The following is an 18,392-nucleotide window of genomic DNA, read 5'->3' as shown; positions in this document are numbered from 1 at the left end:
ATTTGCTTTTGCTGCTGAATTTTATTTGATTAGCTGCAATGACTCTAAGCATTAAACCAAACAAATGAAAACAATATCTCTAAATGGATTCAATACTTAAATGTGCCTTCAATTTGGTGCCTTTCCAAACTGAAAAGAACAATAAGCAGATAAATGAATACATAAAAAGAAAAAAGGAACATTACACTAAAATTATGGCTGTTCTGCCTTGACATCTGATTCAAATGATTCTTCAAAACCCATCCCTTTAAGCTATCCTCAAGAGTGAATGACATAAACAAAAGTTTGTGGACGAGAATGATTACAAAGACTGGAGACTTGTTTAAGTTACTGAAATTTTACCATGAAGATCTCAACATTAAAAATATAGTGCTATTCCATAATTTAGAAACTCTGATTCCATTTGTCGATGCTTTAGTTCCAGACGTTTATTACCATAATACAGAAGGCCTTTCTCTAGAGTCAACTTTCTAATGAAGGCTTAAATGTAGACAAAAAGAGATTCTCAGAATAATGCGCAAACAACTGGACAAGACTGCTGGTAGGCTTCCTCTGAAAAAAAACTCCAGATTACCTTGTAGGGCAACTTATTCCTGAAAAACCAATCAAGATTATCTTTTCTCGAAGATGCTTTGAAAAATCCATGTTCTGTTTAGGAACATGACCAAATATGGGAGCACACATTCAACTGACTATCTCTTGTCATGAACCTTGTCATTCTGGCTGTATGCCTTAACGAAAATAGAAAGGAGGTTGCCAAGTCCTGCCACTCATGACAGTGTTTGGTTATGTCATTTGTTTGGTCAGGTACTATACCTTTGAGGCAGCAGAGAGGATACAAACTGAACTATGCACACTCACTGAAGGAGCTGTGCTGTCAAAGGACTTCACTGTTAAAGTCAATTTATATAATATCCTTGCATATTATCTTTGAGTATTTGCGAGATGTCAAAGTGTGACTTATGCTGAGACTTTGATGCAGTACAGTATAACAAAAAGGTCCCAAGTCTATCTCAGCCAGAGTGAGAACTGCATCCTGCACTGTTGATATAATTCAAAAGCAAAAAATAGGCATTTATGCAGCACTCCCCCCCCCCCCCCCCAAACAAGTTCTACATGATGGATCTTAAGTTCTTCTTGAGATTTGTTTCTATGTTTCCTTTAAACGCAGTCGAAGTAATATTCCAATCTTTGCAAATGGGTGAAGTAACTATATGTGTAAATCTGCTCTCCTAGAATCTAGAGTCAATGAACAAACTCAACCAAACGCTGACTGTAGGCCAAGATCAAATTGTTAAAGTGATCTACGTACGCATTTTAAGCAACAAGCTTAGGGTCTTCTGCAGTTAATTTAACACTTTTGGATCAGAAAACAATTGTAGAATACCATTACAGTATTATAAGGAATGCCAATGCTTTTTTTTATTGTACTTCTCTGACCCAGCTCGATGCCCCATATTGTCCATCTTTGGATCTACTTACCTATGTGAGCAAGGGCTTTTCAAGTACGAATTTCATCAAAAGCCAGGTGAATGTAAAAGTTAACATAAAGCAGAGGATTACAGATATTTGAAATCTGATCAAAATCAAAAAAGTGCTGAAGATACTCTGCAGGTATGTCAGCATCTGTGAAGAGTGAAACGGAGTTCTCGTTCAGAGCACAAGAAGTGTTCCGAGTATGTGTTCTCTCCACAGATCCTGCCAGACCTGCTGAATTTCTCCAGCACTTTCTGATGAAAGTTAACTTTTATGTTTGAAAATGAAAACGACAGCACAGTGTTCAGATTTCAAACAACCCTCCAAAGAAGTTTACCTTCAGAGCTTGTAAGAGGTATTCATTTTTATTTACAGAAGTTAATGTTAAATAAATAGCTTGTTTTATTATTTTTTAACATTTTCAACATGAGAAAGCATCATTAAATTAATATATTTTTGTCAAAAACTTTAAAAATATTTGTTTATCAACAACATTTTTGTTTGATAGTAAATATCTTTATGAATGCCACAATAAAATGGTGTTGCATAGAAATCCATAAATGTGTCACTGACTGGTTTTTAATTCTATTGCTGCTTGACTAATTGCAAAATGGTATTTAAAACATTGTGTTTTTGGATAAATTTTGTTTTCAAGTGACTCCTCTTGTCATTAATATTATGGACCCTGAAATATCCTTTACCAATGTAGAACAATACCACTTCCTGTCCCAAGCACAACTGCCTAGCACTACGAGCTTTTCGGGAGAACATAGGCACCATCCCCAAACCTGTAATTCCTACTGGAAACTTGTTTAAATCCAGGCCTCTGTGTATCCATGTCCGAGAGGAACTTCTTGCTGTTCCATACAACTACCTGAGATAGAATGATAAAACAAGGAACTGTGGATGTTGGAGATCTGAAACACACAAAACAGAAAGTGAGTGATTGAGCAACTCAGCATGTCTGGTAGCATTTGTGGAGAGAAAGCAGAGTTAATGTTTCGAGTCCAGTGACCCTTCTTCAGAAGAAATTTCTGTTTTTGTGTGTACCTTAGACAGTAGGCTGAAGACGTACCCTTCCATTGATACTCTCATTCGTTTGGCCGAACTGGTCCTCACCCTTAATAATTTCTCCTTTGAATCCTCCCATTTCCTCCAGACCAAAGGGGTAGCCATGGGCACACGTATGTGCCCCAGCTATGCCTGTCTCTTTGTTGGCTACGTAGAACAGTTGATCTTCCAACCTCTTCCTCCGCTACATTGATGACTGCATTGGCGCCACCTCGTGCTCCCATGAGGAGGTTGAGCAATTCATCAACTTTACCAACACATTCCACTCTGACCTTAAACTTACCTGGACCATCTCTGACACCTCCCTCCCCTTCCTGGACCTCTCTATCTCTATTAATGATGACCGACTTGACACTGACATTTTTTACAAACCCACCGACTCTCACAGCTACCTGGATTACAACTCTTTCCATCCTACCTCTTGCAAAAATGCCATCCCGTATTCCCAATTCCTCCGCCTCCGCCATATCTGCTCCCAGGAGGACCAGTTCCACCACAGAACACACCAGATGGCCTCCTCCTTTAGAGACCACAATTTCCCTTCCCACGTGGTTAAAGATGAGCTCCAACGCATCTCATCCACATCCCGCACCTCCACCCTCAGACACCACTCCTCCAACCATAACAAGGACAGAACGCCCCTGGTGCTCACTTTCCACCCTACAAACCTTTGCATAAACCAATCATCCGCCGACATTTCCGCCACCTCCAAAAAGACCTCACCACCAGGGATATATTTCCCTCCCCATCCCTTTCTGCCTTCCGCAAAGACTGTTCCCTCCGTGACTACCTGGTCAGGTCCACGCCCCCCTACAACCCACCCTCCCATCCTGGCACTTTCCCCTGCCACCGCAGGAACTGTAAAACCTGTACCCACACCACCTCCCACACCTCCATCCAAGGCCTTAAAGGAGCCTTCCACATCCATCAAAGTTTTACCTGCACATCCACTAATATCTTTTATTGTATCCGTTGCTCCCGATGCAGTGTCCTCAACATTGGGGAGACTGGGTGCCGCCTAGCAGAGCACTTTAGGGAACATCTCTGGGACACCCACACCAATCAACCACATTGCCCCGTGGCCCAACATTTCAACTCCCCCTCCCACTCTGCCGAGGACATGGAGGTCCTGAGCCTCCTTCACCGCCGCTCCCTCACCACCAGACGCTCGGAGGAAGAACGCCTCATCTTCCGCCTCGGAACACTTCGACCCCAGGGCATCAATGTGGACTTCAACAGTTTCCTCATTTCCCCTTCCCCCACCTCACCCAAGTTCCTAACTTCCAGCTCAGCATTGTCCCCATGACTTGTCCGGACTTGTCCTACCTGCCTATATCCTTTTCCACCTAACCACTCCACCCTCTCCTCCCTGACCTATCACCTTCATCCCCTCCCCCACTCACCCATTGTACTCTATGCTACTTTGTCCCCACCACCACCCTCCTCTAGTTTATCTCTCCACGCTTCAGGCTCACTGCCTTTATTCTTGATGAAGGGCTTTTGCCCGAAACGTCGATTTCGCTGCTCCTTGGATGCTGCCTGAACTGCTGTGCTCTTCCAGCACCACTAATCCAGAATGAAGACGTAGTCTGTTATGCTGTCAGAGCTCATAGACCTACCTACTCATTCTAAGTCCCAAGTTCAGTGATAACATGTTGATTATCTTGTCTAAAAAAGATAAAACAAGCCAATAGAGATTCAAAGGAATTTTTCTTTTATTCTTTCATGCAAGTTGGGCATCACTGTCAAGGCCAGTACAGTGCTTGTTGATACAGTAATCACTAATTGACCTTGACTGAATGGCTCGGTACAGCTCTACAGAAGGTGGCTATAGGTCAACCACACTACTAAGGGTCTGGAGTCACATGCAAGCCAAAATAGGTAAGATTGACAGATTTTCTTCTCATAGGGATGTTAGTGAAAGAGTTTTACAACAGTTTTTGAACTGGTTAAGATTACTAAAACTAGCTCAGTTTGCAATCTTTCAAAGTTATAAGTCTCTGATCAAGAGCAATTAATTGGAAATTGATTTCGAAACAACTGGTAACAAACAATTGGCTTCGTGTTGGTTATGTTCTGCGATCAGGTCTTGTCTACCTTTCAGATTTCTTCTTCCACATGGTGCCATTGAAAGCCTGAAGTACCTGGAAAAGAACCCAGACCTGGTCAGTCAGGCTTAACTCAGCCATTGAAACGGCTGTCTTAGTTTCATTTAAGAATAGTGAGCTCTGTATGCATTAACAACCATCAGATGCTCTCATCTCAGTCACTGTTTCAAATGTTTGGATACTAACAATCTGACTCGCCTGCTTACTCAAACATTCCAGAGAGTGGGAGTTCCACCAGAAACCCATTGGCGCTGATAATGGAGATGGGGGCAAATAAATAAATAAATAAATTACAACTGGGAACAATATTAGAAAATATATCTATGTTTACTATTATTTAGCTGGCAGGGTGCATATTCTGGTTAGTTCCTGGTGTCAAATGTGTAAATACAATCCAAGACTCAGGCAATGGCAAGCAGAAGACTTAGGCTACATTGCTTCTGTGAACGCTGACTCATAACTGCATTTAGTTAGTTAATGGAAGACTGAGATTCTAATAATTTGCCCACCTGAATATACTTGCAGAACACAATGGTAAGTAAATAACACCTTTTGTGTGTTTCAGCAATTCTGCTGAATTGTTCTGAATTAGTAACATCTAATTAAATATAATTGAAGTGCACAAGATGACAGAAGTTACTGATGAGAAAGTGAGGATTGCAGATGCTGGAGAGTCAGTCAAAACATGTTGGTGCTGGAAACTAATTTCATTCAATTTATTACTGATATTAAAATAGTCCATCTTTCATAATTTTCTGCTCCTCAGCTTTTTGAACTTCTTTAGCCTACATTCCTTCTAAGTAAATTTAATTTTCCTTGTTACCCTTCACTTACTCACAAGTCCAATATTCTGTTGGAACGTAGTGAGGGGGGGGGTGGGAATTAGCACTGGATTAGCCATTCTGTCTACCACCCGCTCCCATTAGGTGAGACTCACTTCTGGGAGAGCAGGATGTGCTTAATTGCCAAAGACAACTCTCAGACAAACCAACAGGAACAAGAAATGATCTTGAATTTATGAGAGGAATTTTATCCCCTCAGACGAGTGGTTCCCAAGTCTTTTCCCTCCCTGACCCCATTTCAAGGCTAATAAATTGTTGCAAACCTCAGTGAGAAATGTCAGAGAGGGAGGGCAATTCCCTGGTGGCCAGTGCTTCCTCAATGCTTGCAATCCCAAAATTTCAGCTCACTTTGGGAAGCCCTTCTTTAGACTTTGTAAACCATAAACAACAGGCCAAAGATAAAACGGTGGACTGGGTGACATGGGCTATGGCGAGGTTGCGACAGTATGAGGCGTGAAATACAATGACACCTACCTCAATGTAGCGAGCAATTTGCTGCATCTTTGCTGAATGGTAAGGCAAGCAGTAGCAAGTTGCTTGCCAAACACCCTATCAGTGCCACAAATTGTCTCAATAACATTGAACTTGCTATCTTACTAGATCAAACAAGCTAGATGTTGTGAATTCTTGACTTGGAAACCAGAGCAGGTGCCTAGTAACTTCAGCTTACCAATGGTTCCAAAGGAACAGCATGTTGTACACAGGGCATTAACATCTCAGTGCATATTCCATGGGTACTATCCCATGTCCACAGAGATTGGCATCGAACATGTCATAGCCTCTACAAACCCTCATGGCACATCTCCGATCCACTTACAGGATGCTTCTGCACTTAACAGCTGTCTCTCAGTTCGTGGTACAACTTATCTCCATAATGCTGCTGCAAGGGCACTGTGTACTCAGGGACACGCACCCAGGTCATGGCCTGAACCGGGCTGTATTTCCAGCCTGTTCACATGCTGTCATAGCACTCACTGACTCTGAGCTTACCTGGATACCAGTCAATTCTGGGATATCTTGGCAATGGTGTACAGTTATTTGGATGAGAATTGGATGAGAGGGGCACAATAGGGTTGAGGTGGATTGTTCCTGAGGCGAGTTTGATAAGCTACGGGGAGAAAACGTGCTGGGCTTCAAGGCTTAAAACTCTCCAGAAAACTTGTATAACTCACATTTAGCTTAAAAAAACACAGCCTCTTCATCTTCCTTGCTACAAATTAACTCTTGGTTTAAACATTACAGTTTGGATTTTCTGCATCAGCAATCCTGACACAAAATGGAAACATGTTCCACTCTCCCTACATAGCTATTGCTTTTCCACCGTGAGTTCAAATGGTCAGAAAGTCAGAAACTGAGATGCGGAATTTCCCTATATGTGATTCCAATGTGTGTAAGGAGAACTGAAGCAGAAAGCTTTGATCTATTCCTAAATCCAAGTTATTTTATCCAGACTTGTTAACTTCTCTTTAAAATTGTTTGAAGGTAGGTACCTCAATCCCACAATTCTCCAAATTAACACAACTTTATGATTATTGTTTTGTTTTATATATATATGTATATGTGTGTGTGTAAATATATGTATATATTTATGTCCATCTCCATTTTACTTTTTGCATTTGTTTTATGTATTACAGACACCAAAGGGATAAAATCCCTTTGACAAATTAATGGGTGACTTCTTGTTTCCATCCATAATTAATAAGCTACTAATTGAAATGTGATCTTTGGAAGCATTAGGGTCAGAATCTTCTTACGCTGCCATCTTCTTTCCACTGAGAAACAATTAAGGTACTGACCTGATTCCAATGTTCATGTGGCTTTGAAACCTGTCATTTCTACAACTGCAAATTCATTAATAGTGGTGAAAATGTGCTTTCATGTGTTTTTCAATTAGAAAATAATTTTGCCCCATAACTTCCCTCTGTCCATAATGTAACTGAACCTCTCATGTTTTGATAAAGAAACAGAAACACACTTTCTTCATAAATATTTAAAAGCAAATGGCAAATGCAAAAGTAAGAGGCTAGAATTGCAGCGGCAAGTAACTCACCACCTGACTCACCAAAGCTTCTCTACCATCTACAGGGCACCAATCAGGTGTCTGGTGGAACATCCCACATTTGCCCAGGTGAGTGCAGCTCTGGCAAGACTCAAAAAGCTGGGCACCATCCAGGACAAAGTAACCTGCTTGATTGGCCCCACCTCCACAAATATTCAAGCTCTCTACCTCTGATGGTCAGTTGCAGCAATGTACGCTGCAGAAATTCACCAAGGTTCCTTCCAAACCCACAGCTACTATCACGTAGATAGATAAGGGCAGCAAATACATAGGAAGGACCACCACCTGCAAGATCCTGCCAAGCCACTCACCATCCTGACATCTTACTAGATGGCTGTTCCTTCAGCATTGCTGGGTCAAATGCCTAGAACTTTTTCCCTAATGACATTGTGGGTCTACCTGCACCAGATTGATTGCAGTGGTTCAAGAAGGCAGCTCTCCACCACCTTCTCAAGGCCAACCAGAAACAGACACTAAATGTATGCCCAACCAGTGATGCCCACATCCTGTGAGTGAATAACAAAAGTATATATACTGCAGACATTGGAGATCTGAAATAAAAATAAGAAGTTTGAGAGTAATTCAGAAGGTCTGGAACTCAGGTGATTTCCGAAAAATAGTCATTGGACTTGACTTTTTTGCTCTCTATCGGTGCCAGTATCATAAGGATTCCCAGCATGAAACTGAGTGGACCGAATTTATAAAAATATAACTGGGTTATGTTAAAGAAATAACTTATCAGTGCTACTGCAGAATCATTACTTTTACAAGTACAGCTGTGGGAAATCATTGTTGCTCTCACTTGATGGAATAATGTGTTATGTTCAGGGATCATGATCATCACTCTGACAATCAAACTTTGCATAAGCACTATTTTGGAATCCAGCAGCCGTCATAAGGATCTAGCAGCAGTACTGGGCAATACCTACATTATATCAGCCTACCTTATTAAGTCAACAGGAGATTATTTTGTCATTGGAAAATAATCTGACAGCTAATATCGCTTCGTCTTGAATGAATCTTCTTCATTTAGGTCGGTCATGAGCCAGAGTCTTCCCATCCCGCATATACTTGATCTCTTCAAGGATGCTTTGAGGACATCCCTAAAGCATTTGTACTGTCAATCTGGGAGAATCCTGCCATAACTGTGTTCTGAGTTGTACAGTTACTTTAGAAGTCTTATGTCAGGCACACAAACATTATGCTGTGTTGATCAAAGCTGGTTTGACTGATTAGTATTTTGATATTGGGCAAGTTGCTTTGGGAGAGGTAGAGCTGTTTACCTGCATTTCTTGCCAATGGATATAGAGGATATTTCAAAGGCACCACAGCCTGTAGTTTTCCACATCTCCTCACCTTCCACCCAACTAATCTCTAGCTACAGCGCATTATCCTCTGCCATTTCCAACATCTACAATCAGACCCCACCACCAGGGATATATTTCTCTCCCCACCCCTACTTGTGTTCTACACAGACCATTCTCTCTGTGGCTCCCTCATTAGGTCCACACCCCCCCCCCACCAACCCACTCTCCACTCCCAGCACCTTCCCTTGCCACCACAGGAGATGTAAAACTTGTACCCACAGCTCCCACCTCACCTCCGTCCAAGGTCCCAAAGGACCTTTTCACATCCAGCTGAGATTTTCTTGCACATCCACCCACCTCATCGACAATGTCCTTTGCTCTCAATATGGTTTCCTCTACATCGGGGAGACAGGACATCAACTGGCAGAGCATTTGAGGGAACATCTCAGGGGCACATGCACCAAACAACAACACCACCCTGTTGCCGACCACTTCAACTGCCCCTCCCAATTCCCCAAGGACATGCAAATCCTGTGCCTCATTCACTGCCAAATCCTAGCCACCCAACGCCTGAAGGAAGAATGCCTCATTTTCCATCTTGAGACCCTTCAACCATATGGCATCAACATTGACTTCACCAGTTTACAGGAATATGATTCCTGATGAAGTGCTCTTGCCCGAAACGTCAATTCTCCTGCTCCTCGGATGCAGCCTGACCTGCTATGCTTTTTCAGCCCCACCCTCTTGACTCTGATCTCCAGCATCTGCAGTCCTCACTTTCTCCTTAGAGGAATATGGGTCAAATGCTGGAAAATGGGGCTAGGTCAGATTGGGATGTCTGATCAGCGTGGATAAGCCGGACCGAAAGGTCTGTTTCCGTGATGTATGATTCTGACTAGGGTGACACAACACTTAATGGTAAGGTCCTAGGGAGTGTTGCTGAACAAAGAGACCTTGGAGTGCAGGTTCATAGCTCCTTGAAAGTGGAGTCGCAGGTAGATAGGATAGTGAAGGCGGTGTTTGGTATGCTTTCGTTTATTGGTCAGAGTATTGAGTACAGGAGTTGGGAGGTCATGTTGCGGCTGTACAGGATGTTGCTTCGGCCACTGTTGGAATATTGTGTGCAATTCTGGTCTCCTTCTTATCGGAAAGATGTTGTGAAATTTGAAAGGGTTCAGAAAAGATTTACAAGGATGTTGCCAGGGTTGGAGAATTTGAGCTAGAGGGAGAGGCTGAACAGGTTGGGACTGTTTTCCCTGGAGCGTCAGAGGCTGAGGGGTGACCTTATCGAGGTTTACAAAATTATGAGGGGCATGGATAGGATAAATAGACAAAGTCTTTTCCCTGGGGTCGGGGAGTCCAGAACGAGAGGGCGTAGGTTTAGGTTGAGAGGGGAAAGATATAAAAGAGACCTAAGGGGCAATATTTTCCACACAGAGGATGGTACGTGTATGGAATGAGCTGCCAGAGGAAGTGGTGGAGGGGGGAGGGGGGCGGGGCTGGTACAATTTCAACATTTGAGAGGCATTTGGATGCATATATGAATAGGAAGGGTTTGGAGGGGTATGGGCCAGGTGCTGGCAGGCTGGACTAGATTAGGTTGGGATATCTGGTCAGCATGGACAGGTTGAACCGAAGGGTCTGTTTCCATGCTGTACATCTATGACTCTATTGACACATTCCATGTGTGAATTTATTTTAAAAATGGGGAGTATCATTTAAGCAGAACTTAAATCTCTATGAATTGATGAGACTGAAAGTAAGTTGAAACATTGTTCATGATTTGAAAATTTATCTAAACCATTTTCTGTGTCAAAATACTGTTTTTGCTTTCATCATGTGCAATATGCAATTTATGTTAAAGAAATTCCACAGATTTACATGACTACATTTCAGTGACTGACCATCCAGTTAACCAAAGTTTTAAAAATTTATCAAGCAAAATTTCATTCTTGGAAATTGTTCAATAGAATCATCAGAGCTGAAAATTTGTTGCTGGAAAAGAGCAGCAGCTCAGGTAGCATCCAAGGAGCAGGACAATCAACGTTTCGGGCATGGGCCCTTCTTCAGGAATCAGCCCTTCCTGCTCTCCTGCTCCTTGGATGCTGCCTGACCTGCTGCTCTTTTCCAGCAACACATTTTCAGCTCTAATCTCCAGCATCTGCAGTCCTCAGTTTCTCCCAATAGAATCATCACCCTGGGTTATAACTATCCTGAGTATACACTTCTCCCTTTGTCTTAGTTCCTTGATAAACTCTGATTTTTAGTAGCCAGATAGTGGTCAGACTAAGTATAAGAGACATCAGTTTTTCGTACTTTGTAAACCCAAAAATCAGCCACAGTGGAGTTGGATTAACCTGATAGAGGCAGTTCCATAAAGTAAATATGTCAATGACCATGAGTTCCTCAAATTTTAGCAGCCATTTAAATTTAATGTTTCCATATTAAAGCTCAGGAAATCCAGCAGGTACAGCAAGGCAGGAGCTGCCAGTTCCAGCAAGTGGGTGTTTTTCTGATAATGCCCATGAGCCAGTGTGTTTACCTCCCCAGCTCACGAGTCATGATTAATCAACCCACCCTGGGATCACATACTCAGCATCTCCAACCTACCAGTCACATCTTTGCTATCTCCCCAGTATTCCTAGGTTTGCCAGTTGCTGACACTCAAATATCAGTATAGAAATGACTATGGAATTACTATACAGACTATACAGACAACTAATGTTGTCTGGAATTCAGCCTGCTAAGGAAAGGGTTGTCCAGCTCATTTCTCTGCTGCTTCTAAAACGCTTTTTCGAAGTCTAGTATGAAATTTTATTGCCCTCTTGAACAACATCTGGAAGATTTCTCAGTAAGGTACTTGCTGATAAGCTGTATCTGCCAAGACTCTAGAAACAACTGTACATGTTTAGTTACAGTCTGTGTTCAAGGTAACCAGAATGACAGCCCTCTGAACACACCACACAATCTCTTCTCCTTCAAGAACTTGCCATTATTTGTCTAATTTTCCCTCTGCAGAGAGAAATCTGTTCCCTGCACCCTCTCTCTCCACCACCTTTACTTGCTGTGTTTGGTTAGATTATTCAGTGGGGTAAACAGGTCTAATTTTTATTTTACAAACTACGTTAACTAGTTCTGCATTTATTATAAAATGAACTAATCTAATAAAAATTAATTGGTTGATGGACCTTTTCCAAACTAAGTCTAAGATCGAAAAAGCATACAATTGACTTTATTGGGAACTGGGTAAAACTATTACAAATTGGAGTAGCGAGACTAGAGTAAGACAGTGCAGTCCTGCCATCTTGGTCATATCTATGTAGAAAAGCAGATGCAATAAAAGGAAAACAACAGCTAACAATTTATAATTTTATTTATATTTTAGTTTACAAAAATCCATTTCACAGAAATGGCATGCAGATTAGTGCAGATTTAATACAATCATCAACATTCCTCTTCAAACAAAACAAGAGAATCTTATTACTCAATTGTATTAAAATAGGGATAATGTACTCTTACTAACATAAACACAAATATAATGGACAAGTTTCACTTTGGGAAAACAACTATTTTTAAATATTCACATTTTCTTGATCATTCCAATAACTTTCCTGAGACATGTTGAGAGTACAGAATTGGTGTAGCATTAATAATTTGAAATCAAGTAAAGAGACAGTTTTCTTATGTTATCTGCATCTTTCTAGCCAATGAAAATTGGTGAAAATGGTCCAGAAAGAGAGAGAAGATTGCTTTATTGTTTTAACGAGAATCTGGGTAATTTCTCAGATAAGGTCAGATTTATATATTCATCCTCCACAAACTGTATTCTTTATGTCACCTCATCACTGCTGATCTGTAGTGGGAAATTGTTCCCCATTATTCCCGAACACAACTCCTACTTTGTGTTGCGTTCTTCAAACTTCCCCTCCTTTTGAATCTTTGGCTTGTAAATTAATAGTTTTAAAAATCATTCTGCAGAGATTTATTGCCTGTCATATGCCTTTAGCACAGAGGGCAAATCAGAAATACAAACAACATGGTCTTTCTACAAACTCAAAAATGGAGATAAAACATCATAGGTCTATTTGAGAAAGCATGCTGTGAACATAGTTGTCATTTAAAATAATTCTAATGAAAGTATGTCACATCAGCACATCAGGACTATTCTTCTTACAGAAACTAATGTTGAGACACTTCCTAAAGTCGTCTGTTCTATATATTTTCCCTGCTTCATTAGTCCATGGGAGAAACTAAAATGATTAAATGGCACGTGGGAGTAAGCTGTGTGACTATTACACACAAAAGGTTCAGATGATTCTGACCATCTTTGATCAGAATGAAATCAAATCTACCATATCCTTTGACACTGACCCCTAAACACCAGGCCAGGTTGCTTTGTCTTTATGAAATAAAGACAAACAGAGACAGAAAAAATTATGGCAATGTGTGCCGAATTGTGACGAAAATACAAATAAAATGAACAATCTCAATATGGTTATAGACACTTGTTAAAATAAGTACAAAATAATAAAAGGATTGTACAATTCTGAACATTTCAATATACAAATAATTACAATATGCTGCAAAATGCAAGTCTCTTTAGCTTAGAATTAAAATGAAAGATCCACTACACCTGACAATGTAATAAATTCAATAGATAATATGCTGAGCTCATTAAACTCTCAATTATTTACATGCCATGAGTTATAAATAGAAGCAAAATAAATTATGATGAAAGTATACAGCAAATCAGACTGCATTTTGCAAAGGTTAGATAAAATAATTAATTAGAAAATGACTTACTACTGAGAACAAATCGTCTCAGGTAAAGATGAACACACTGTATAATTCCACATATTGTTGTTCTTATACTTTGGGTTTGGATTTCATTGCTGCTTCTGGTTTGGGTTTGACTATAGATTTAGATTTCCTGTTGTAAAAATGTTTTGATTTAGATAATTACAGCCAATGTGTCCTCATTGTGACTGGGAGTGTGTGGATGTTAGAATGCTTAGCTTCTACAAGTAGCAGCCCAATGTCTATGTCACTCTAAAGTGGAAGTAAAGGTTTACCTCCTATGTATATTATCACCCATAAGAGAATGTATTGTGGATACATTTTAGGAACAAATGTATATTAAAAAAAACCAAAATACTGTGGATGCTGGAAACCAGAAATAACAAAATGCTAGAAATATCCAACAGTTCTAGCAGTAAGAGTTAATGCCTCAAGCTGAATTTGACTCAGCGTTAGAATTGAATGAAGGTATAAATGTGATGACATGGAAAGGTGGTGGCGAAAAGTGAAGGATTGGGTTAGGGCAAGAGTGGAAGGGGAAGAAGGAAGAAATAAAATGACAACAGAACAAAAGGCAAAAAAAAGAGAGGAGCGGAAATAATAGTATTAAGAAACAAAGCATGTGGTTGGGTTTATAAGTCTCCATCCCATGGCAGAAGTGAGGCCTGAGTGGCTGCTATAGAATGTTGATGTCCAAGTGAGTGTTCAACATAAATAGCAAATTTAATACAGGGTAGGTCTTAAGTGTATAATATTGCAGTGTAAAGATAAACAAAATGTAGAATGGCCTGTTTCAAAGAAACAAACCATAAAGCTCAGCTCAAAGACTTTTTTTTATTTTTGTGATCACATTTCTGAATGAAGACAGTACTGCATATACACTTTCCTGTGTTGGAAAAAATGTAACAGTTTCTTGTTTACACCTACACAGCCATTTGCTTCCAGCTATAAGTTATTCATTTTTTAAAAAACATTTTATACACTGCAGGGATAGAGTATTGCACAAATTATACTGTCAAAACAACATCAAGTCAGAATAAACGGAGTCAGCTCTCATTAATCCTACACAAATTCCAATTATACCATCCTGCAGTCATTTATCTTAGAGACCAACTTTCAGAATGCCTAACGTTTAAACTTGAAAAGTAGCTCAGACTGCCGTCTGCCTTGTACTACAACCATCCGATCATGCCATGTCATGGACTGTTTCTTCATACAACAGGGTATCTAAACATGGTTCATAGTATGAAATTTTCAAAACGATGATTGGTAGTTTCCAATCAAAAGTTTCAAGCTTACTTTCAATGCTTGTTAGTTCACTAGATCATCTTACAATTAGCAGCTGATCTCCTGAAAAGCAAATCAGTGATAAATCCTGAGTTTACTGGCTAGTACAACTTAAAATCATTGTACCATTTTCAAATTTTTACATCTGGCCTGCTACAAAATAACCAAATTTCTGACAAGTGCCCCCCTCTTTATAAGGAGGGCACCTCCAAAACATTGAATTTGCAACAGACTAAAAACAGAGTTTAGACTATTACTCTTTTTTTGACAAGTCAACAAAAACACATCATCCCCTGGTGCCTGAAGGTTTTGTGTGAACCAGTGAAAATAACGTGATCCTGTTGTAGAGTCAACAAACAGATCAGAGTCCTTGGACATGTGGATGATGCTGCTCACAGTCAGTCTTCATGCTTCATGTTTTTCTATATCTACAAAAAAGGAAAAATACGCCAGTAAATAAAAATGGAAAAAACTGTGGCGTTGGAAGTCAGAAGCAAAAACAGAAATTGCTGGAAAAACTCGGCAGGTCTGGCAATATCTGTGGAGAAAAATCAGAGTTAATGTTTCTTAGCCCTGCTTTCTCTCCACAGATGTTCCCAAACCTCCTGAGCTTTTCCAGTAATTTTTGTTATTGTTGTTGTTGAAGATACATCAGTGTCAGATACAGAGAACTTCTTTAATCTTTTAACATTGTAATCTGACTACAGTCTGGTACCTAAAACAAATTTTTAAAATGCTGATTGGTGTATGTCAACGAGCAATTGACCATTTGAAATTCAGCTCCTAAAAATATTTGTACTACAACCAAGTGAGAATGACATTATATTTTGTCTAGACACTGGTTTGACCTTTTTTCTTCCTCTTCATCCTTTCATGGGATGTGGATGTGATTGATAAGGATTTGCTGCCCATCCCTAATTGCCCTGATCAGAATGAATCGCGAGGACATTTCACAGTTAAAAGTCAACTACATTGCTGTGAATCTAGAGTCATGTGTAAGTTGGATCAAGTAAAGATGGCCAATTTCCTTCCCTACAGGTTATTACTGAATCAGATATGTTTTTATCACCTCCCACCCCACAATCGATAGCAATTTCATGGCACCATTTTGGAGACTAGCTTCATATTCAAAATCTTTGAGAGTTAAACTGAAATTCCATGAGCTGCCATCATTGGATTTGAACCCACCTCCTACAGTACTACTCTAGGCCTCTAGACTGTAGTCAAGTGTCATTACCACTGTATTACCTCCTGCAGGTGTTTAAATAATTGGCATGCCATAGAAAATGCTGCTATGAGTCACATGGTTGTCCTGGTCAATTCCAAAGAGGATCATTTAGAATTCAATTATCCCTTTGGACAACACAATGGTTTTTTTTTAACTGGTGTGTGAAATCAATACTTCTGAGACAACAAGCAGTAAACTAGAAGAAATTATCATGGGGATTTCCAACATAGCTGACTTTGTTTTACGAGACAACGTATCATCAAAAGTTATCATAGCAGCCACTTGATCTCTAGAAAATTGTGAAGCTCCATTTTAAAATCAGAACTCCTCAGAAAAATCTGAGGCAACAATCTCAAAATAGAGACATCTCAGCTCAAAAGAGGAACATGTTTGCTCAAGGTCAACTACAGTTCGGTCACAAGAGTTGAGGCAACTGCAAATACACAAGAATCCTCTCTCCCTCTCTCCAAAAGCTGTGTCTACCAGTGCAAGCACCCTCCATCTATTCAGAAGTACAGAAGACTTTGCAGTTGCTAGATCTGTCTTTCATGGATTAACTTTATCATTTCAACAAGAAGGAACCGGAGCAATGGGCCCCAGTGGTATACCAAAGGACATTGTCCTCAAGAAGCCATTCTTTTGACTTATCTGTATTTGCTTTCATCTTTGTACCTGAAATTTGTTAATTGGATTTAACTCTTATATTCTTGAGGAATATTCAATCGCTTGCAACAAACTAACCCTTAACTTGTTTAAATAAATCGTGACTGCTGGTCTACTTTAACTCGAATCATACAAGTCTTTTAAAAAAAAGGGCTAAACAAGCTTTATTAATCCACAGTTCTTGTGATTACATGGAACAGCATATTTTCATTCAATTGAAGACAGTTCAGGACTGGAGGTTGAGTTATAAGGAAAGGCTGAGAGTTTTTCCATTGGAGTGTAGGAGGTTGAAGGGTGACCTTATAGAGGTTTACAAAATCATAAGGGGCATAGAGAAGGTGAGTAGCAAAGGTCTTTTCCCCAGGGTAGGAGATTTCAAAATTAGGCTGCATTTTTTTTCAAGGGGAGAGGAGAAAGATTTAAAAGAGACCAGGGGGGTAAACCTTTTCAAACAGAAGGTGGTTTGTATGTGGAATGACCTGCCAGAGGAAGTGGTGAATGGAGGTACCGTTTATGTGAGTGAGGCCCCTGTCGGTCATGGCTGACCATGGGCTGCATCCTCGTTGTTCTGGCTTTCTGCTTCCCTGAAACAACATCGCTTGTGACGGACGTTTGCTTCCAGTCAATGATTCATATTTTTCTACTTTATTCTATTTTCAGCTGTGCACACCATATTTCCAAAGAATGATCATTTTGTAATGGGATTTCATTTATCAACCACAGTTCCATATTTTCTGGACCAAAAGAAACACTGATACCGTAAATCAATGCTGGAGTGACAGTCCCGGTCGCTGAGGTCACATCTTAGATTAGATTACTTACAGTGTGGAAACAGGCCCTCCAGTCCAACAAGTCCACACTGACCCGCCGAAGCGCAACCCACCCATACCCCTACATTTACCCCTTACCTAACACTACGGGCAATTTAGCATGGCCAATTCACCTGACTCGCACATCTTTGGACTGTGGGAGGAAACCGGAGCACCCGGAGGAAACCCACGCAGACACGGGGAGAACGTGCAAACTCCACACAGTCAGTCGCCTGAGTCGGGAATTGAACCCGGGTCTCAGGCGCTGTGAGGCAGCAGTGCTAACCACTGTGCCACCGTTGATCTGCTAGAACTACTGCACTCCCTCCTTCGTGCCTGTTTGTCTGCTGCAGCAGTTACACCATTTAAAAGACATTTGGACAGGTACATGAACAGGAAAGATTTAGAGAGATATGGGCAGGCAAGAGAGACTAGTTTAGTTTGGGAAACTTGGTTAGTATGGACAAGTTGGACTAAAGGCTGTTTCCCTGCTGTATACTCTATGAGATTAAAAGACAGTACGTATACAAAATGTAAACTCACTTGTACGGGAGTTCTGGAGAAAAGTAATATATGTTTACCAGCTTGGCTACGGACGTTTGCTTCCAGTCAATGATTCATATTTTTCTACTTTATTCTATTTTCAGCTACGCACAACATATTTTCAAAGAATGATCATTTTGTAATGGGATTTCATTTATCAACCACAGTTCCATATTTTCTGGACCAAAAGAAACACTGATAC

At 40.4% G+C, this 18,392-nt stretch overlaps 1 protein-coding gene across 1 annotated transcript in view; it reads right to left on the bottom strand.

The window, feature by feature from the left end:
- Nucleotides 1-12,323: 12,323 nt before the first annotated feature.
- The window catches only part of si:zfos-943e10.1 (GRAM domain-containing protein 2B), a 49,273-nt gene continuing 43,204 nt past the window's right edge, over nucleotides 12,324-18,392 (bottom strand). The window contains exon 13 of the mRNA XM_060846095.1: nucleotides 12,324-15,375. Coding sequence (XP_060702078.1) covers nucleotides 15,360-15,375 — 16 coding nt within the window. The 3' untranslated portion in view covers nucleotides 12,324-15,359. The remainder of the gene's footprint in view (nucleotides 15,376-18,392) is intronic.

The sequence above is a fragment of the Hemiscyllium ocellatum genome, chromosome 28 (genome assembly GCF_020745735.1).
Source record: "Hemiscyllium ocellatum isolate sHemOce1 chromosome 28, sHemOce1.pat.X.cur, whole genome shotgun sequence".
Taxonomy (NCBI): domain Eukaryota; kingdom Metazoa; phylum Chordata; class Chondrichthyes; order Orectolobiformes; family Hemiscylliidae; genus Hemiscyllium; species Hemiscyllium ocellatum.
The sequence above is the reverse complement of the archived record's forward strand: the minus strand, read 5'-3'. Positions and strand labels throughout refer to the sequence as shown.